Below are 22,614 nucleotides of genomic sequence, written 5' to 3' on the forward strand. Positions count from 1 at the left end.
GATGACTCTGAGCTCTAAGCCCCAGAAATACTTTCAACAATATCATAGGAAAAAAAACTTCCCCAACCTAAAGAAAGAGGTGCCTATAAACATACAAGAAGCTTACAGAACACCAAATATATTGGACCAGAAAAAAAAATCCTCCTGCCACATAATAATCAAAACACTAAATGTACTAAACAAAGAAAGAATATGAATAATTGTAAGTAGAAAAGGCCAAGTAACATATATAAAGGCAAACTTACCAGACTTAAACCTAACTTCTCATCTGGAACTCTAAAAGTGAGAATGGACTGGGCAGATATATTGCAAACACTAAAAGAACACAGATGTCAGCCCCAACTACTATACCCAACAAAATTAAAATCACCATAGAGGAAGAAAACACCACATTCCATGACAAAACCAAATTTAAACAGTTCCTATTCACAAATCTACCCCTAAGATACTAGAAGGAAAACTACAACCCAAGCTAGCAAACTACACCCAGAAAAACACAGGAAATAAAAAACTACACAACAGCAAAAGCAAAAGAAGGGGTGCATACCCCCACACTCTATCACCACTAATGTTGAAATAATAGGAATTAACAATCACTGGTCATTAATAACTCAGCATCAATGGCCTCAACTCCCAAATAAAAAGACACCAGTTAAAAGAATAAAAAATAAATTTAAAAAAATTTTTAAAAGACAGAGGTTAACAGAATGGATGGGAAAACAGGACCCATCATTCTGCTGCATACAAAAACACACCTCAGCAATAAAGACAGACATTACCTCAGAGTAAAAAGATGGAAAAAGTTTTCCATCCAATTGAACCCAAGAAGCAAGCTGAAGTAGTGATTCTAGTATCTAATAAAACAGACTTTCAGCCAAAATTAATCAAAAGAGATAGGAAGATCACTTAATACTCATCAAAGGGAAAATATACCAAGATGATGTCACAAATCAGAAGATATATGCCCCAAACACAAGGGCATCCACATTCATTAAAAAAAATTACTAAAGCTTAAATCACACATCAAACCCTCCACATTAATAGTGGAAGACTTCAACAAAACACTCTCACCAACAGACAGATCATAGAGACAGAAACTACACAGATAATTCAGGAAACTAAGAGATATTGTGAATCAAATGGATCTAAAAGATATCTGCAGAACTTTTCACCCAAACACAAAATAATATACTTTCTTCTCAGAACCTTATATAACCTTCTCCAGAATCAACAATATACTCAGTCACAAAGCAATTGTCAACAGATACAAGAACATTGAAATAACCATGTGTGTCTTATCAGACCACCGTGGATTAAAGCTGAAACTCAACAACTACAGGAACAGCAGCAGAAAGCCTAAACTCATGGAAAGTGAACAACCAACTACACACTCAATGGCCACTGGGTCAGGGATGAAGTAACGGAAGAAACTAAAGATTTTCTAGAACACAATGGAAATCAAGTCAAACCCTTAACCAAACTAACTAAAAGACAGAGGGAAAGTATCCAAATCAAGAAAATGAGAAACAAAAAGGGGGGCATTAAAAAAAAAACGGACACTGAAGAAATCCAAAGAATCATTAGGTTTTACTTCAAAATCCTGTTCTCCACAAAATTGAAAAAAATAGAAATAAAATGGATGGTTTTCTTGATAGATCCACTTATCACCATTAAATGGAGATCATGTAAACAGTATAAATGGGCCTATAACTTGAAAAGAAATAGAAGCAATCATCAAAAGTCTCCTAAACAAATGAAGCCCCAGATGGTTTTAGTGTAGAATTCCACTAGACTTTCAAATAAGAGCTAATACTAACACTCCTCAAACTATTCCACAAAATAGAAACAGAAGGAACATTACCAAACTCATTCTATAATGTAATAGTCACCCTCATACCTAAGCCACACAGGGACCCAACAAAGAAAGAGAATTTTAGACCAATTTCACTCATGAATATTAATACAAAAATACTCACCAACTGAATCAAAGAACACATCAATTGCATAATCCACCGTGATCAAATAAGCTTCATCCCAGGAATGCTGGGATGATTCAAAATATAAAACCCTGGGTTTGTACAGCAATGGCATCATGGTGAGAGTTGAGGTTCTGGGAAGTTGCAGAGGCCAGAAAAGAGATTACAACAGTGACTTTAAACTCCTATAGCTCAGCACAGGAGGCATCTGATTAATGATTGACACACCCGCTTAGGACTTACTTAGATCCTGTAGATAATCCTGTGAGCTGGTGATTCATCTATTTGTAGCTGAGACATGGCACCTGAAGCTTTTTCTCTCTTGCTATTTCTAACAGCCTATAGCTTACTGTGTCTGGCCGCAGTGTTGATTTCAATATGCTGCAATGATAACCAACACACTTGCAGCTCAAGCTCAATGACATTGAAGAGTTTGAGAGCATTCAGAAGGACTTGGAGACCCAAAAGAAAGAGAAGGAAGATGTGGAAGTTGTAGGAACCAGTGATGGAGAAGGAGCCATTGGACTCAGTAGTGACATCAAGAGCCAGGAACAAATGATCAATGATCTAATTGGTTATAAACCCCAGCTCAAGCCCAACAACCATGCATCTCAGTTTGGAAACTTTGGGTTTTAGAGATGGATTCTCTCGAATGCCAGGCCCCTGGGATGGAATACAATGATGGTAGAAATACACCCAGATTTAGAGAATTAAAGGTGTACAACCTAGCAGAGTACTTTCTGTCTCCTGTGGGGAGAAATAACTTCTGTGCGAAATTATTGCTGTTCAACCTTTCTGATAAGCTGGAAGCCAAATTCTTGCTTGTTCCTGGAATACTGGACTATGGGAAGCACACCTGATTTTTGTTTTTAAAAACAAATATACTCTTAGAAAAAATGTGAGACATCCTTAAGGCAGTCGCCGTGCTAACCCCCAGCGTTGACAGATAACTGCTACCAGAGTGATGTCACTCTCCTTGTCTTTACCAAAACACCCAAACCTAGAACACGTGCGTTGATCCCTCGGACTTTCACTTAACTCGTTCATTCAGTATTTGGCGGCTACTGACCATGCTTCAGGAAATGCAGATTCCCAAATGGCAGTGCTGTCAGTTGTAATCGAGCTCTTGAGAGGCTGAGGTGGAGTCTCATGAGTTGGGAGGCTAGGCTGCGACCCTGTCTCAAAATGTGAAAAAACAACAATAGACGAAGATCCCTGCCCTCATGGAGGCTGTCAAGAGTCAAATCGACTAACAGGAAGGCATCAGCAGTGAGGGAAACGAGAGCAGCTGAGCAGGAGGCATTCTGTTCCTCGCTTGGGACTGTGTAAGTTCTCGTTCAGCAGGAACGCTGAGAGACACTCTGGATACTTTCGCACCACGCCCCATTTTTACCATAAAATCCAGGGGCAGAACCACCAACTGTGGAAGCCAGGATATCTGGAATCAAGTTTCAGTGAGACTCCTTGGCTGGGTTATACCCAGGCTTTTGGATAGTTTGTGAGTGCTGTGTACGGGACGGTGGAGATTGAGGGGGATGCGTAGCTTCCTCTTCCTGCTCCAAACTTTTCTACAAAACCTTTATTCCAGTTTTACTAATGACTCCTAAGTCCTGTTATTTTACTGTTAGAATACAACAAAACGCAGGCTGTGGATAGGAGACTCGTGTTATTGCCACCTAAAAAGGCCTCACAGAGGGCAAAGGCGAGAAAAGCTGCCTGCTTCCATCCTCCACGCAGCTCCTCAGCTGGACTTCCTGCAGATGTCTCCATGTCACGCCTTAGTTTCAGGTTTAATCTGCTCCAGTGTTTTCTCATGATCTCTCTTGAATGCCCCTCCTGGATGAGTTAACCTTTACCCCTACCATTGCTAGAAACAGAAGTCCAGCCCTATTCCCTGTTCAGCTCAGTTATTGCCTCAACAGCTTTATTGGATCTCTTGAATTCTGTTAGCGAAGCTTACCTCTGCATTTCCTCTTTTCTTCTCTAAGTTCTCTCATTCCTGGCTTTCTTCTGTCTGTGCTTTTATCATTATTCCCATTTTCATACTCAGATCTTGAACCATTTTATTGATTTCCTTCATATGATTGTTTGCATTTTTCTGAATTTCTTCCAGTGATTTCTTTATTTCCTCTCTATAGGCTTCTGTCATGACTTCTGTAATGTCCTCAATCTGTTTGTCTGTATCATCCTATATTTGTTTGGATTTTATTCTTTCCTCCATTATCATCTTCATTACTAAAGAGTTGAGGGCTGCCGCAGACCATCTCAGTTGGGTACAGGTCCTTGGGGACGAGAGTTCTCAAATCGTCAAGGGCAAGGATTTGGCTTTGCCTGGTCCCCGATTTTAGATGAATTTCCTTGAGTGTCTCTCCGTTTAATTTTATTTGGGCTATTGGCTTGCTGAATAGAGTCTTTATTATGTTGAGGTATGTGACATGTATCCCTGATCTCTCCAAGACTTTAAACATGAATGGGTGTTGGAATTTATCAAATGCTTTTTCTGCATCTAAGGAGATGATCATGTTGGGGGTATTTTTCTTTCAGTTTGTTTATATGGTGGGTTACATTGATGGATTTCCATATGTTAAACCATCCCTGCATGCCTGGAATGAAGCCTACTTGGCCATGGTGAATGATATCTTTGATGTGTTCTTGTATTTGGTTTGTGAGTATTTTATTGAGTATTTTTGCATCAATGTTCATAAGAAGAAATTGGTCTGAAATTTTCTTTCTGTATTGAGTCTTTATGAGTTTTATGTATCAAACTGACTGTGGCCTCATAGAATGAATTTGGTAATGGTCCATCCATTTCTATCTTTTGGAGTAGTTTGAAGAGTATTGGTATTAGCTTTTCTTTGAAGGTCTGGTATAATTCTGTGCTGAAACCATCTGGCCCTGGACTTTTTAGTGTTGGGAGACTATCAATGATTACTTATATTTCTATAGGAGAAATGTGACTATATAGTTTGTTTATCTGTTCTTGACTCAATTTTGGCAAGTGGAATTGATCAAGAAAATTGTCCAAGCCAGGAGTGGTGGCACACACCTTTAATCCCAGCATGCAGGAGGCAGAGGCAGGTGGATCATTGTGAGTTTAAGGCCAGCCTGGTCTACAAAGTAAGTCCAGGACAGCCAAGGCTACACAGAGAACCCCTGTCTCAAAAAAACACAAAACAAAACAAAAAAAGAACACAAAAAGAAAAAAGTAAATTGTCCATTTCCCTTAGATTTTCACATTTTGTGGCATATATGCCTTTGAAGTAGGATTTTATGATTCTTTGTATTTCTTAAGTGTCAGTTGTTATGCCTCCCTTTTCATTTCTGATTTTGTTGATTTAGACAGTATCTTCCTGCCTTTTAGTTAGTTTGGTTAACGGTCTATCTTGTTGATTTCTCAAAGAATCAGAGCCTGGTTCTGTTGATTCTTTGAACTGTTCTCTTTATTTCTAGTTTACTGATTTCAGTTCTGAGTTTGATTATTTCCAGACATCTACTCTTCTTCAGTGTTTCTGCTTCTTTTTTTCTGGGACTTCCAGGTGTGTCGTTAAGTTGCTTATGTGCAAAGTTTCCAATTTCTTTATAAAGGCACTGAGTGCTATGAATTTTCCTCTTAGTACTGCTTTCAAAGTGTCCCACAGATTTAGGTGTTGTTCCTTCATTTTCATTGAATTTCAGGAAGTTCTCAATTTCTTTCTTTATTTCTTCCCTGACCTAGGTGTCATTAAATAGAGAGTTATTTAGTTTCCGTGTGTATGTAGGCTTTTTGTTACTTCAGTTGTTGTTGAAGTCCAGCTTTAGACCATGGTGATCTGATAGGATACAAGGTATTATTTCAATCTTCTTGTATCTATTGAGGCTTGCTTTGTGACCTACTGTGTGATCAATTTTGGAGAGGGTTCCATGGAGTACTGAGAAGAAGGTATAATCCTTTATGTTTGGGTGAAAAGTTCTGTAGATATCCGTTAGAACCATTTGACCATTGGTTGGTTAATGTCACTATTTCTTAGCTTACTTTCTGTTTTGATGGCCTGTCCTTCCGTGAAAGTGAGGTGTTGAAGTCTCCCACTATTAATGTGTGAGCATCTATATGTGGTTTAAGCTTTGTAAATAGTTCTTTTACAAATGTGGGTGCGTTGTATTTGGAGCATAGATGTTCAGAATTGTGATGTCATCTTGATTGACTTTACCTCTGATGAGTTTGAAGTGTCCTTCCTCATTCCTTTTGATGAATTTTGGTTGAAAGTCTATTTTATTATGTATTAAAATGGCTACACCTGCTTGCTTCTTGTGACTGTTTGCTTGGAATATGATCCAGCCTTTTACCCTGAGGTAATGTCTATCCTTGTGTCTGAGATGTGTTTCTTGGATGCAGAAGACTGTTGGATCTTGTTTATGCATCCATTCAGTTAGTCTGTATCTTTTTATTGGAGAATTGAGACCATTGATGTTGAAAGATATTAATGACCAGTAACTGCTAAATCTCTTAATTTTGATGTTGGTTACAATAGAGAGTTGTGTGGCTGTTTTCTAGCACTGGTGTGACTATCTCTTTCCTGTGTAGTTTTGGTTGTAGCTTGCCCCTTTGGGGTGGAGTTTTCCTTCTAGTAAGTTCTGTAAAACCTGATTTGGAGCTAAGTACTGCTTGAATTTGTTTTTGTTATAGAATAGTTTGTGTCCATTAATGGTTATTGATAGTTTCGCTGGGTGTAGAAGTTTAGACTGGCATCTGTGGTGTCTGGGGTCTTCGGGACCTCTGCGAGGCCATTCTGGCTTTAATGGTCTCTGCTGAGAAGCCCAGTGTAGTTCTGATAGGTTTGACATTAAATGTTACTTGGCCCTTTTCCCTTGATGCTTTTAATATTTTTTCTTTGTTCTGTATATTTTGTGTTTTGATTATTATGTAGCGGGATGTTTTTCTTTTCTAGTCTATTCTATTTAGTGTTCTGCAGGCCTCTTGTATGTTTATAAGCATCTCCTTCTTTAAATTGGGGGAACTTTCTTCTATGATTTTGTTAAAAATATTTTCTGGTCCTTGGAGTCTGGCATCTTCTCTTTCCTCAATGCCTATTATCCTCAGATTTCATCTTTTCATGGTATCCTTGATTTCTTGGATGCTTTGTGTCAGGAATTTTTCAGATTTAGTGTTTTCTTTAATGGTTGCTTCTAGATCCATGGTTGTATCTTCCAGCCCCAAGATTCATTTCCCTATCTCTTGAATTCTGTTAGAGAAGCCCACCTCTATGTTTCCTGCCTTCCTCTCTAGGCTCTCTCATTCTCGTTTTTCTTCTGTCTGTGTCCTTATCATAGTATCCATTTTCATCTTCAGATCTTGAACTGTTTTCCTGTTTTCTTTCATCTGATTGTTTGTGTATTCCTGAGTTTTTTCCATTGCCTCTTTATAGGCCTTCAGATCTTGAATTGTTTTATTAATTTCCTCCATCTGGTTGTTTATATTTTCTTGAATTTTTCCCACTACCACTCTATAGGCCTCTTTTATGTCTTCCACCTGTTTGGCTGCATCTTCCTGCATTTTATTATGGATTTTATTCGTTTCCCCCATTATCATCTTCATTACTAAGTATTTGAGGTCATTTTTTTGTATTTCAATTGTGTTTGAGTTCTCTGGGTTTCTTTCTTTGGGATATCTGGGATCTAGAGATACCAAATTGTTTTGGGTTTTGTTCTTTATGTTTTTACACTGGCCTAACTCGAACCATTAATCCCATCACTTGAGAGGCAGAGGATAGTTTATCTCTGTGAGTACGAGGCCAATATGATCTACATGGTGAGTTCCAGGCCAACCAATGCTACATAGTAAAAAACTGTCTCCAATTTAATGATTATGCTACCCCCTGCCCCGACAAAAAAATGCAAAAACAATTCTCATAATGTTTTAAATAAGCTTTTAAAATTGTGTGGTACCGATTTTGTAGTCATATTAAAGTGTTTGTAACACATAACAACAACAACAACAACAACAAAATGAAATTTTGAATTTTCAGGCAAATGGATAGAACTAGAAAAGATCATCCTGAGTGAGGTAACCAAGACCCAGAAAGGCACACATTGTATATCCTCATTTATACATGGATATTAGCTCAAGATAGATCTCTGGGAAGCTCCGCCTAGTGAGTAATCAGGAAAGATACAAGTCTCTGCGCACACTACTGAAAGTTGCATGAAAGAGTTGGGGGATGGAATAAAACAAAGAGGTCTGGAGCTCCACAAGGAAAACATCAAGCCCAGCAGATGTGGACAAGGGGGTGGGATGTGCACAAACTGATAAATCAACCAAGGATGTTGCAAGCAGAGAACCTAGACCCTCTGTTCAGGTATAGCCAAGAGGCAGCTCATTCTACACATTGGTAGAGGGAGGAGAGTAGGGACTGCCTCTGACACAAACTCTGGTGCCCACAATTGGATCACTCCCTGTTGGTGGGGTGGCCTTGTAGGCACACAGAAGAAGATAATGCAGGCTATCTTGATAAGATTAGACAGGCTGAAGTCAGACAGTGGGGGAAGAAGAGCCCCCACCCCACCCTCAAAAGTCTAAGGGAGAGGTATAGAACAGAGGAGGGAGGGAGGTAGGAAAGGAAAGATAAGAATGAAGGGATAACCATCAGTATGTAATGTGAATTATTTATAACAAAATTTTAAAATGTTTTTAACAACTGCTTCTTCATTATTTTGCATACTTTTAATTTCAGAACAAAATAAATCAAACAAAAAAATCACAATATACAATATGTATCCCTGCTATTCTGTGGGGGGAAGGGTTTCCGGCCTTAAGGCACAGGACAAGATAGAAAAGATTCTTCTTGACATGAACAGAGATCCAGTTGGACCAAAGCATCTAGGGGAGCCACAGAGAAACTATACATAGGGCACAGGATTCCTGGGAGTCTTTAATCTACTTCTTTCTTGGGAGAGGCATCCTCATTACCCTCAAGTGGGGCATCTCAGCAGGTATAGCAGCACTGGGCTCCTTGGCTGTCACCTCATCATCATCAGAGACCAGGCCTAGCTTAATCATGTGGTAGATGTGGTTAGAGTGAGTTGGGGGATCTCAAGTGAGAAGCCAGAGGAGAGCAGAGCAGTTTCAAACAGCAGCACCACCATGTGCTTGACAGCGTTGGCATTGTTGTCCATCTCAGCCTTCTGCCACAAGGTCGCCACATGAGGGTGGTCAGGTTTGATCTCTAGGTGTTTTTTTTTCTTTTGCCATTCTGTAGCCTATTGAAGAGTTGTCCCACAATGCCTTGGCTTTCACAATGCTCTGCATGCCCAGCCATAGGTCCTTGTCAAAATGCAGCAGGGTGAAGAGACAAACCTATTGGATATTGTCACCTTTTCAACCTTCTTATCCAAGATCTCCTTCATGAGCTTGCATAGATCCTCAAAATTTCTCTTGCTCATCTCCATTTTCTTCTTCTCTTCTTCACCCTCTTGTAGCTCCAGGTCCTCCTTAGTCACCAAGACCAGGATCTTTCCATCAGACTCCTTGAGCTGCTGCACATAGTAGGCTCAGTCATATTCATCACCTCAAAGCCACATTTCTGCACATGCTCCACAGAGGTAGGGTTGGCCACCCATTCTTTGCTCACCAGGGATATAATAGATAGACTTCAGTGTCTCCTGCATGCAAGACATGTACTCTGACAGGGAAGTCATCTCATCTCCAGACTGAGAAGTGTGACAGCAGAGGAGCACAGAAAGGCAGCAACTGTTAGTGGAATCTTCATGGATTCCAAGCTTTAAATTCTTGGTGAATGCCTCATTAAAAATTTTTCTTGTAGTTCTCTTTGTCTTCAGTCAACTCAGAGAAGAGCTCAAGGCACTTCTTGACAATGATTTTGAGGATGACTTTCAGGATCTTGCTCTGCTTTTGCATTTCTTGGGAGATGTTCAAGGGCACATCCTCAGAGTCAACCAAACATGGATAAAGTTGAGGTACTCAGGTAACAGCTCATCACATCTGTCCATGATGAACACACAACAGACACAGTTTCATGTTGTTGTTGTTGTTATCATTACCAAAAAGGTCACAGGGAGCTCACCAAGGAATTCCAACATACCTTCTACAGAGAAGGGCTTGACTGCCAAAAAGTCTTCCCAGACATTGGTAACGCTCTTATAGAATTCAGCATATCCCTCCTAAGTGATGCCAACAGGGTTTGTAGCCCAAATAGGCTTCAGCTTATTCAACTCTTCATGGTCAATGTATTTCTCCTTAATCTTCTTTGTCTTTCTCTTCTTGTCTTTGCCACTGTCATCCTCCTCATCTGAAGCCACATCCTCAATCTTAAGATTCTCCTCATCATCCTTATCTTCCTCCTCTTTCTCATCTTTCTCTTCCTCTGCCTCATTATCACTCATCTCCTTCTCTAGTTCTTTCTCCAAATAGAGGATGATGGGAGGGCCTATGGACTTGGAGAATAGAGGATGACAGGAGAGCCTAGGAATTGGGAGAATAATAGGTGAAAAGAGAGCCTATGACTGGGAGACTAGAAGGTGATGAGAGAGCTGTGAACTGGGAGATTGGAGGGTGGTGGAGCAGCCTGTGAACTGGGAGACTAAAGGGGGATGGAATAGCCTGTGAACTGGGATAATAGAGGGTGATGGAATAGCCTGTGAACTGGGAGAATAGAGGGTGATGGAACAGCCTGTGAACTGGGAGAACAGCCTTTGATTAGGAGAATAGAGGGTGATGGAACAGCCTGTGAACTGAGAAACTAGAGGGTGATTTGAGAGCCTATGAACTGGGCATGTCTCTTCACCACTTCCTTGACTTTCCTCTCTTCTAAGTACTCTCTCTGGTCTTCTTTGTGGTGAAGGAGCACCTTGGTACCCAGATGAATAGACTAACCATGATCTGTATGAACTGTGAAGGAGACAGCAGCAGAAGATGCCCAGGCATACTGCTCATCATCATTGTGCTTTGTGATCACAGCTACTTTCTCTATCAGGAGATAGGCAGAATGGAATCCAACACCAAGCTGTCCGATCATGTAAATGTGCACACCAGCCTGGAGAGCCTCCATGAGGGCTTTTGTGCCAGACTTAGTAATGGTTCCCAAGTTATTTGATGAGGTTACCCTTGGTCATGCCGATGCCTGTGTCCAACAAAGTCAGTGTGAACTCCTGAGGGTTAGGGTTAATGTCAATTTTCAGCACTTTACCTCTGTCCAACTTGGAAGGGTCTGTCAGGCTTTCATACTGAATCTTGTCCAAGGCATGAGAAGCATTAGAGAACAATTCTCAGAGAAAAAATGTCTTGTTTGATGATGAGGGATGTAATCTGAGCAATTTCTGCCTCTCCATAGTGTACTTCCTCAGGAATCTTGACAGAAAAGCCAACTAGTAATACAAAACAGGGTGGGTATGGACCACATCCTACTCACACAGCAAGCCTAGGCTGTGATGAGGCAGGGGGAGAAGGGAACTCAAGACCTATAATTTAAAACGAAAAATAGAAAAGCAAGCCTTTAAAAAGGAAGAATGAAAGTTTCTGCCAGGAGACACATGTTGGTGGGCATTGTACAGTCTGCACTGTGGTCTCTGTGGCAGCCTGAGGGACAAAGACCATTCACACAGCCTTCCTTTGCCTTTGATGAGATGAACAAATAAACCAAAAAAAGTTGCTACCTTTCACTTACTGAAAGGCACTTCAGTGTGGTTTTCATATAATGTCAAATAATGAATATTTACTAATTTTTATTTTGTAGCAGTTATGTAAGTCCCTGTTTCTAATCATCATTTCATCTACTGTTCTCTATTTATGTTGACTCAAGCAACAGGGAAAAGCTATCCTGACATAGACTCCTTTTGTAAGCTTTTTACACTTTGTACACTTTTAAAACTTTGTAAAACCTAAAGACAGCAAAGTGGCCAGGCTCTGCCTAAGGAGCTACAGCAGCCAGGCCCCTCCCCAAGACATCTGTCACAAGTGTCTCCAGCATCTGTAACTGTCACAAACTGTCTACAGCACCACAATAGGACCTCGCACAGATTATGCTAATTTTAGGTTTAAAAAAAAAGTCTAAACAAAAGGCCAACAATCGTTGAGCAGGGAAATCCACCAATCCCTGAGCTTCAAACAGAAACACAGTACCTGAGCAGGAATATACACCAATTCTTGAGCTTCCCAGAGAAAACAACCAATACCTGAGCATGAAAACCCACCAATCCCTGGACACGAAAATTCACTCACCCCTGAGTTCCCCCAGGCTCAGGACATGACATCCCACCAATCCTCACTTTGAAATTTTCTGCCCTGGAAAGCTCCAAATCCTAAGAATTCCTAAATAAAGACCTTGTCTGCTCAGTTACCAGCTTTCCATACCCAGGAACAGGGGCAACCACTCCTGGCTTTGTCCTTCCACACCCTGGGCCCTCCCAATAAATCTTTTTTATAAGATTTACTGCCTGGTGTGATTCTTTTGTCAGAAGAAGCCAAAAAGCTATGAAAAGAAGAAGGGAAGAGGTGAAAATGGGGCCGGGCTGAAGCCACTGAGCTCCTCAGCTCAGCTGGAGATACCCTCACTTGGGAGCTACAACATCAAAGAAAGAGAAGGGACTGTGGATCCTGAGCTCCTGGGCTCAGCTGGATACCCACCATGGAAGCCATAATACCCTTGCTGAGGCCTCCTCTCAACGCTGGATGGTGTCTGAGCTCCTGTGTCTCAGGACACCCTTCCACCCTTCCTTGTAAACCCTCAAGTCCATGAAGCCTCAGAGCTGTGTGGTCTCTGGGCTCCGTAGTCCCAGGATAGCCTTCCATCCACGCAGGAAGGCCAAACTCTGCATTAGCAAGCTGAGCTTTATTTTCTCATTCTATATTTATGTAAGTCTAAGCTATAATCCAGGATTGTTCTTAATCATCAATTAACCAAAACACACAAAACAGAAATCCCTGCTGTTAGTGGCTAGGGCTGGTGATTTTTTTTTTAAAGAATAGGTAGAGAGATTAAATACAAAGATAATTTGTAGGATATTTGACACTAACACAAAAAATTAGACACACAAATCACAAACAAAAAGGAATTATACATTAATGGCAAGATTCACAGCTGGCACCACAATCAACAGTGAAAAGTTGAAATCACTCCTTGAACAGCAGAAAGAAAGATCCATCTATAACCACTCCTACTCACCGTGGTCCTGGAGACCTGGGTGGAAAAAGTGAACAAGGAAAAGCATTTAAACCCTTTCCCATTATAATGTGCTGCATTAAGCATGACTTGGGTTTAGATACCATGCCTGCGGAGATTAGCGACTGAAGAGAGGACACTGAAGGAAGAACGAAGAAAAGATACAATAAAGCTTTGATCACTTGGGTAGGGCTCTCTGATGGAGAAGCCACAGCACCTCAGAAGCTCAGCATGTTTATTACATTCAGGTGAACAAAAAAGCAAGTTTAACTTCTCTCAGTAGGAGCAGCCTGTGGAGGGAGCAGTCCTCAGGCAGTGAACACCAGTGGGAGAAAACACAGTAGACATTTTCTGTCCGTACTATCCACATGTGCACATACAGAATGGAAGTGTGAGTGTCTCTCTTTAATGATAATATGATCATCTATAAAGAAAAACCCTAAAAACTCTACATATTATACACACAGCTCGCATACATATGCATTGGACATAATAAACAGTTTGATACAGTGGCAGGATAAATGGTGATCACAGAGAAGTCTGTTGCAGTTCCATAGAAATAGAAAATCTTCATGTCTGAAGGTGGTACAGCATGTAAGGGAAATTTTCGATGCATTTTCACCAGGAAAAAAAACCGGTACAACCATTACATGAAACAGTACAGAAACTCTTGGAACATTGGGTGTAAAAGTACACATGATGTAGAGGTCTCACTTTGAGGTACATACACCAAAACATAGAATACCCTCAACTAAAGACATTCACATTTATGTTCTTGACAATATCACTCATAAAGGTGAAAACTTGCAAACTACCTCATGTCAGCGGATGAATGGATAGATTTAATACCTATCCATGTGTATTAGATACACTGAAGTGTTAATCCATCATAAAAATGAACATCTTGTAATTTGCAACAGTTGATGGATGTAGAAGGTGTTTGCTTATGGGAAACAACTCAAAGAAGGATTGGTACTGAATGATCTCACTTATAAGTGATGTCTGAAAAGGTGAATCTCAGGAATCAGAGTGAAGAATCCATGGCTATAAACGGCTGGGTGCTGGGATGTTGACATGTTGCTGAAAGGGGACAAATTATCAGATAAAATATAAAGATCCAAAGTTCATTAGAATGACAATAGTTAACTCCATCCTGTGTACCTGAATTTTCATGAAAAGATCTTAAATATTCTTAACACACACACATGCACACATACCACATACAAAATGTCAACCATGTTAAATAATGAAATGTGATATTTACCTGCTTTGCTATATATATATATATATATATATATATATATATATATATATATATACATATATATATATATATATTCATACACTATAACTTACATATATAGAATTTTATTTCTCAGTTTCATTTCAATAAAGCTAGAGGCAGATTAAAAAAGAGAAAAAACAGATAGAAAGAACATGCTATACAATTGTGTGAGTCAATGAAACCTAGGGGTGTTGGGCAGCAAAGCCCTGTGTATGCACAAAAGGGTCCCCGTGTAATCTCTGGTGCATAGAAAATTCTAAACAAAAGATCATTTCATGAAGGAATATGTAGGTTAAAGTACTATTATACATTTGGGCCAGTGTTTTCATATGTATAACCATTTGCTGCCTATGTAAATTCTGTGGGCATCTCTTATACATAAAGAACTTCCCATATGTCTGTGTGGTGCTGGGTAACAATTTAACCCCAAGTCCTTAGGAATATGCGATTCATAAGTATATTTTCTTTGACTGACAAACTGATCTCTGTTGACTACTGCAAGGGATATCGATCCAGCCCCATCTTTTATTTCGATGATTTAATGTAGCACATTGCTCGTTGTCATTGTTAGGCTCACCATGGTGCCAGAATCTGAAAGAGAGGAAAGAGCATCAGGGTGTTTCCTACAATGATGCTTGAAAAGAGTAAGCAAGAGTCAGCAAGCCTGAGGATGAGACTGGAATTTGTGGAAATCAGATTCAAGTGTGTACAAATCAAACGTTCTACATCACCCATATCTGACATTTCTGTAGATACCAGGGCCCACCACCCTCAATGGTCTCCTAGCTTGTTGTTTAACTTGTCTCCTGGCACGCATCCCAGGCATGTCTATTTCTTTATCCCTAAGTCTTGGTGCCAAGGCACAATCAGCCCAGGCTGCTTTTTATGTGCTGAAAGGCTCTCCTTTCATTCCTGTGTATTAATATTGTTTTCTTCTGTTTTACAACACAACTATTTCAGAGACTGGAGAACTAGCTGAAATCTTTGGATAATCTACCTATTTCTATTGTCAAGAACAAATTATTTAAAACCATGGATTCCTGGTTTTCTTCTCTGAAAATTGAGAATGATAACCTCACTATACATATCAGGATGTATATGTATCCTGACAACACATATCAGGATAGAATATGGGAACATATTAAAATATCATACTTTTTAATTATTACATAAATATGAGACTCAATATCAGATTGAGGCCTTTTGATGGGTGAGAATAATCAGTTACCATCATGACATGAATTTACTTTATAAAGATATAAATGATGACTGGAGAGGTGGCTCAGACATTAAGAGTCTTGCTGCATTTCCAGAAAGCATGAGGGTTCTGACCCCAGTGCCCATATTGCCAAGGTCATACCACCTATTACCCCAGCTCTGGGGAGATCCAACACCCACTTATCAGCTCCATAAACCCTATATACACATGGCCAACACTCACAGAGATAAGCATATACACACATATAAAAATAAATTGCATCCTATTTTTTAAATATAAATGAGAGGCTGAAAGCATAATAAAATGCATCTATGTGTAAAGACCTTGGTTGGCTGCCCTGGGTACATTCTACACTCTGCAAACTCCATTTCCTCATCCCTACTGGGAACATCCATAATGTGTGTCTCACAAAACTCCTATAATTAGTAAATAGAAAGTAAAAGTAACTCCATCCCCAGCACTTATGCCAGGAGTGAGCTGTTTTAGTTTCATAATCAACAGCAGGAACATCCTAAATTCACCTCATGCTGCAGGACCTAGGACTCTAAGTGACTCTAGACTCACGTGGCACTCTCGTTGTATGGTGTCTGATCAACCCATCGCCATTGTCTGTGACCTCCATCCCTCAGCCCTATAAAATAAGTAGCCGCAGGTTCCAGGATCCTGGTGATGAAATCCTAAGAGGGAAGTAATATACAGCTGTCAGCCTGGGTTGAGCACTTCTTTTTCTACTATAGAATTTTGTAAGATCTTTTAACAATTATTTTAATGATCCAAACTTTTAGGGTTCAGCTTGGTATGGTGGCAAATGTCTTAAATCCCAGTGCTCAGAAGGCAGAAGCAGGCGGATCTCTGTGAATTTAAGTCCAGCCTGGTCTACAAAGGGAGTACAAGAGAAACCCTGTCTTGGAAAAAATTTATAGGGTTCAATATGATGCACATAGGTAAATAAATAATAATTAAATCCTAGTTCATCTATGTCCTTAAATATTTCTCAAATTTTAAATTAATATACAGTAATTTTACATTTTAGAAGTTCAATGTTATGTTTTGAATTATTTTTTTCTGGTCATACAGAGAAGACAGAAAAAAAGGATCAAGGAATAGAAGAACAACCCCCAGCCCACAGAAGTACACATCTTCTCTTGCTGATTAAGAGAAAAAGTATCACTCATATTTTCATGACACTGGAAATAATCTCAGGCCATGATCATAATGAATTCTCATCTCAGACTCACTCCCCTCTTTTCTTCACTAATACCTTTCTTGAAAGTTGCACACAAGAGAAGTTTACACATTTAGTATTTCTCCATTTATAACGTCAGATATTTTGTTTCTGATGATTGCTTGTGACTCTCCTGACTTGATCCTGTTTCCCTACGCCCTCCTGTGTTAGGCGGTTGATACTGCAGGAAGCATTAGACTGCTGAAATCACAAACTGGTCTTTCAGGCAGAAACATTCCATCCTTCCCTCCACCCTCCTGTGCTGCATTTCTGAGGCTGCGGTTCCTTGGGGCTTGTTAAGGCCCACTGAAGTGGAAGCAAGCTTTAGCAGGCAAAGGCTGAAACAGCAATGTCTGCCTATCTGATGGAAAGCCTTCTGCCGCAACACCAACACCCACGTCAGCAAAACCCACCCTTAATAAAACCAGGCAGACAGCAGGCCCAGCCCACATCCCAGGATGCACCTGCTCTTCCTTGCTGTGGATCACTAGCAGATGAGCACCCTTGCTGGAGCACTTCTGCTCAGAGTCATCCCAAGATGCAGAGTCACTGAAAGTGAAGTAGCAGTTGGAACCAAATGGCTTCCAGTTCTTTGGGCAACAGCTCCAGACTTTGTCTTTGGGGGGAGAATGAACTGTAAGTGCCATGTAATAAAGTCATGCTAAAAGTTTCCTAAGTGATGAGCCCACAGGGAAGCTGGGACTCCCAACTTCTCCAGATACAGCAAGGAGCCTCTCACCCCTCAGTTACCAAGCAACCCATGTCTACCTCCATTGACACTAATGTCATGGCCTCTTTCTGCTACTGGGGTGATACCAGGAAAATCCAGAAAAACAGAGTGTATAGAACACCCACACTCTGAGGACATAATGAGAAGCAGTTTATGTCTCCAAAGAATAGAACTCATCACACCAAGAACCAGAAATTCTATTATATGCATGTTGTATTTAAATAATACATGTCAGTAATCATGGCAGCAATAGACTAAAAAAGATTTTTAAATTAGTGAAAATAGAAATACTGTATAAAAATTACAAAGATTTTATAAATAAATGTAATGCAGAATACCTCAAAAAAGTAAAAATAGGTAAATAAAAATCTAATGTATGTAAATATATCCCTTTGTATCTGTAACAATGTGTTTTTCTATTTTTTAATTGAAAAAAATTAACAGAATGATCTTCTTTTTTAAAATGTGGTGGCTATAGTAGAACGTAGATGACAAAGAAATCAGTTAATTAGAGAAACAAAAAGCATAAAGCTTGAATTAAATAACAGGCAAAACAGGCAGAACTAAATAAATAAATAGACGATAGATAGATAGATCAATGCAGCCTCCTATCATGATTACTAATATGCCTATACCAAGTAAGAGAGGTATAAAATATATAAAAAATAAAACAAAGAATTGAGAAAGACATAGTAGCAGCTATACAGCAATATACTCACGCACTCATCTATATCCCTCTGTGTTTATATGGAAACCAAGGATGTCTTAGAGATGGGAAAACATCAAACAGTCGGAGGAGATGAAGGATGAGTGGCCAAAGCATTGCAGTGCTAGGAGAAGACTGAGAAATGACATTCACAGTGGAAAACACAAACAAGGCTTAGAGAACAAGGAGTGTTGTGGACCGAGATAAAGAACTTGGATAAATATAGACAGATACATAATTCTGTCTCTTGAGAAACCTAACCCAATATTCCACCATAGTGTGGGCTGTATATGGCATCCTTCCCATAATTATACTGTGGAAATGGAGAAAGTATCAGTTCTTTGCATTTAATTAAAATATAATTATATCATTTTTCTTTCTCTGCCCTCCTATCTCTGTGATGTGCCCTACTCCTTTTCAAATTCATAGCCTACTTTTATTGTTATAAGAGCTACAGTAATTAATAACTGCCAAGAGAGGGAGAATTAATCTTCTCCATGGATTAGCCTCCTAACTGCTTATCCAACACCAAGTGGTTAGCCTTAAATGGCATCAACTGAACATGACATAGCAAGATAGAATAAGACCAGGCATAAACCCTCATATCAAGGCTGATTGAGACAACCCACTAGGAGGAAACGGGTCCCACAAGCAGAGGAGGCCTGCTCTTTTCTGAAGGGAAAGAGGAAAGCAGTGGGTCTGGGGGGATAAGGGAGGTGGGGGAGGAAGGAGATGAGAGGAGAGAGAGGAGGATGTGGTTGGGATGTGTCATATGAGAAAAGAATAATTTCTTATTATGAGAAAAGAATAATTTCTCAAAGAAATAAAATACTTAGATAATAAAATTATATGCTTTAAATGACCTACCTCAGAAGACCATCAGTCATTATCTATGGTCTATAATAATTTTTGTTGTTTAGATCCTGTGTATGATCTGATTAGACAAGCACTTCACACATGTCATCTTCCTCCTCAAAAATAATTACTCAAATTTTAATAGAGGAACATCCTATAATATACCAGATCAGTCATCATCAAAACTGCTAATCAGAAACATTTAAAACGAAGATCTTCTGAAAACTTATCCCAACTAAGAAGACTACAGAGATATGGCAGCTAAATGCAATGTGGTTTCCCCAGTGAGACTCTAGTAATCACGATCTTCAACAGTGTTGGCATCAGTGTTCACTCACTAGTTGTAGGAACCATGTTTGCTTACACAAGATGTTCATATGGAGACAGTGTATGTATATGTAAGGTTAGCATGGTATCTATATCATCATGTGAAATCTATAAATGTTAAAATGTTCTCAAGGAATGTATTAAAGCTTTAAATAATTTGTATTCAGGAAACATGCTTCATAATTTTCTTCTAATTATATATGTGTATACATATGTATGTATATATTTTTTTCTGAGATGAGAAACAGCAAGTGTGGGGAGATGGTTTAGAAAAACATAAGCTAGAGAAATATAAATATAAAACAACCCTTTTCATAAAAAAGACTTGTGTAGACAAATGGAGGCATACCAGTCAGATATTCTGGTCTGATAATAAATGTACATGTAGACTCAGTACTTGCCACCTCAGAATCTGTTAGAAATACTGCATGACTGCTGCAGGCATCCTCTACTCAAGTGTAGGCCGTACCAGCCAGCCTAACAGGTAGGTAGCCTGACCATGGAACACTCTCATTCCCTCACTGCCCACTGTTGTAGAGACACAATTCTCCACCATGCCTCCCTCCAACACTTTCACTTTGCCTTGTCCCTCCTCCAATGTCAGAGGCTATCCCCTACTGAAGTGCAGGCCACAGCAGCCAGAACAGTAGACAACCTCAGGCTGAGACTCACTACTGGACCAGAGGCCACATCAGATGTCAGAACTCTATATAGACCAGAACACCCTTTGATATCTGCTCCTCTCTCTTGGTGCACCCCAGCCCCCAACTCTAATGGAGAACCCCTACTCAACAAGAGGCCATGACTGCCACTTGATATCAAGCTCCCAACTCCGGCAGAGACCCTCTAATCAACCACAAGACACACAGACCAGAAGACAGAAACCAAGGAATAAAACGTACAGCAATGATGAGACCTCACAGACTGTTGCCAGACAGTTGAGGTGTGAAGGCCACCACTATCAGAGATCTAGGGGAGGGAATAGGCGGAAGAGGGGATAACAATTGGGATGTAATATAAATAAATTAGAATAAATAAAATATACATTAAAAAACAAAAAGAAAAAGAAAATTTAAAAATAAATCATGCAACAAGCAAAGCAAAATTCAGAAAGCAGCACCTAGCCTATAATCACCAAACCAAAAGCCTGGAAACCAGAGTAAAAACACAATCGACAACAGACAAGGCAATATGTCACCATCAAGACATAGCTATCCTAATATAACAAGCCCTGAATATTCGAACAGGACTAAAGGACAAGAAAAAGACCATAGGACCAACTGCTGAAAACAATAGAGGTCCTTAAAGAGAAAATGAATAAATACCTTAAAGTAAGCAAGGGAAAGACTAACAAAAAATTAGAGAAAATGAATAGATCTCTTAAAGAAAACCAAGAAAAAAACAAATAGTTGAAGGAAACAAATAAAATTGTTCAAGACCTAAAAATGGAAATAGAAACAACAGAGAAAACACACACTCAGGGAATTCTGGAAATGGAAAATCTAGGTAAGCAAATGAGAACTACAGACACAAATCTCTGTAAAAGAATACAAGAGACACCTAGGAAAGTGTCATTTCTCCTTCATCAGCACTGTGTGCTTCAACAATTCATGCTTCAGTTTCACACCTCTGGGACAGTCTTTGTAACCACCATTATAGTTGTTGCTTCTTCTAAAACATCTATCTCAGGACAACCCTTCCTGGACAATATTGTAGACACTAGTTTCTTTTTTCTTCCTTTTTTGTCTGACACAGATTCTTTACATAGCCCAGGCTAGCTCCACACTCACTGTCCTTCTGTCTCACCATCATGAGCATCTAGGATAATAGCAATGTGCCATTGTACCTGGCTGACACTGATTATTGGTTTTCCTCTACATTACTTGAGAACTAAGTCTGTGTTCTCCTGGGACTTTGTCTGACACACTGTCTGACATACTGCAAAATGGCTATTACTTTTTATAAGTGACCAAATGAATGAGTAAAATATCCTAAATATACTAGTTATCATGAATTTTTATTTTTTCATAAATTCTCAAATCTTTGATGAAGAGAAATTGACCCATTTGCTCAATTGGTGTCTAGATTTTACATGATCTTGAGCACCTTGAGACAGGAGTAACTAGGAATTAGCTGAAGAACACTTGTTGGATAATTTCTTCTCAGCTACGTCTTATCCAGAAGCTTGTGTACACAAACATCTTGTGTATACAGACAGCTTGTGTCCACATACAGCTTGTATAAACAAACAGCTTGTATACACACACAGCTTGTGTTTCCACACAGCTTGTATACACATACAGCTGGTATAAACACACAACTTGTATACACACACAGCTTGTATACACACACAGCTAGTATACACACACAGCTTGTATACACATACAGTTGGTATACACACACAGCTTGGATACATACACAGTTTGTATACACACAGCTAGTATACACACACAGCTAGTATACACACACAGCTTGTATACACATACAGTTGGTATACACACACAACTTGTATACACACAGCTTGTATACACACACAGCTAGTATACACACACAGCTTGTATACACATAGAGTTGGTATACACACACAGCTTGTATACACACACAGCTTGTATACACACAGCTAGTATACACACAAAGCTAGTATACACACACAGCTTGTGTACAAACAAGCTTGTGTACACATACAGCTTGTATACACACACAGCTAGTATACACACACAGCTTTTGTACACACACAGCTTGTATACACATACAGCTTGTGTATAAACACAGCTTGTATACACACACAGCTAGTATACACACACAGCTTGTATACACATACAGCTGGTATAAACACACAACTTGTATACACACACAGCATGTATACACACACAGCTTGTGTACACATACACCTTGTATACGCACACAGCTAGTATACACATACAGCTTGTGTACACATACAGCTTGTGTATACATACGGCTTGTATACACACACAGCATGTATACACACACAGTGTGTGTATACACACAGCTTATACCACATACAGCTGGTATAAACACACAACTTGTATACATACACAGCTTGTATACACACACAGCTAGTATACACACACAGCTTGTGTACACACACAGCTTGTATACACATACAGCTGGTATACACAC

General features: G+C 39.6%; 3 protein-coding genes and 1 pseudogene across 6 annotated transcripts in view; 1 reads left to right on the forward strand and 3 right to left on the reverse strand.

Moving 5' to 3' along the window:
- Window positions 1-22,614, reverse strand: part of LOC311588396 (C-type lectin domain family 6 member A-like) — a 167,904-nt gene that overhangs the window by 130,791 nt on the left and 14,499 nt on the right. Inside the window, exons 5-7 of one of the 3 annotated variants that reach the window (XM_084765973.1) lie at window positions 17,320-17,471; window positions 16,195-16,307; window positions 14,459-15,002 (exon numbers count right to left, since the gene is read on the reverse strand). The exons of 1 other annotated variant lie outside the window; for it this stretch is intronic. In XM_084765973.1, coding sequence (XP_084622099.1) covers window positions 14,861-15,002; window positions 16,195-16,307; window positions 17,320-17,471 — 407 coding nt within the window. In that variant the 3' untranslated portion in view covers window positions 14,459-14,860. Of the gene's footprint in view, window positions 1-14,458; window positions 15,003-16,194; window positions 16,308-17,319; window positions 17,472-22,614 lie in introns of those variants that run through there. One more of the 3 variants, XM_084765974.1, reaches the window with a different exon arrangement.
- Window positions 1-22,614, reverse strand: part of LOC311588395 (C-type lectin domain family 6 member A-like) — a 143,911-nt gene that overhangs the window by 26,079 nt on the left and 95,218 nt on the right. The gene's annotated exons all lie outside the window — the stretch shown is intronic.
- Window positions 2,376-3,163, forward strand: LOC311588374 (anaphase-promoting complex subunit CDC26-like; the record flags this gene model as incomplete). Its single annotated transcript, XM_084765952.1, has 1 exon — window positions 2,376-3,163. A coding segment is annotated over one exon (237 nt), but the record flags the coding sequence as incomplete, so codon positions are not given.
- LOC311588737 (heat shock protein HSP 90-beta-like) lies at window positions 8,882-13,175 on the reverse strand (annotated as a pseudogene). Its single transcript has 3 exons — window positions 13,130-13,175; window positions 10,729-11,233; window positions 8,882-10,396 (listed from the first exon to the last, which is right to left on the reverse strand). The product of its transcript is annotated as a heat shock protein HSP 90-beta-like (transcript).

The sequence above is a fragment of the Acomys minous genome, assembly GCF_964271855.1.
Source record: "Acomys minous genome assembly, chromosome: 17".
Lineage (NCBI taxonomy): Eukaryota > Metazoa > Chordata > Mammalia > Rodentia > Muridae > Acomys > Acomys minous.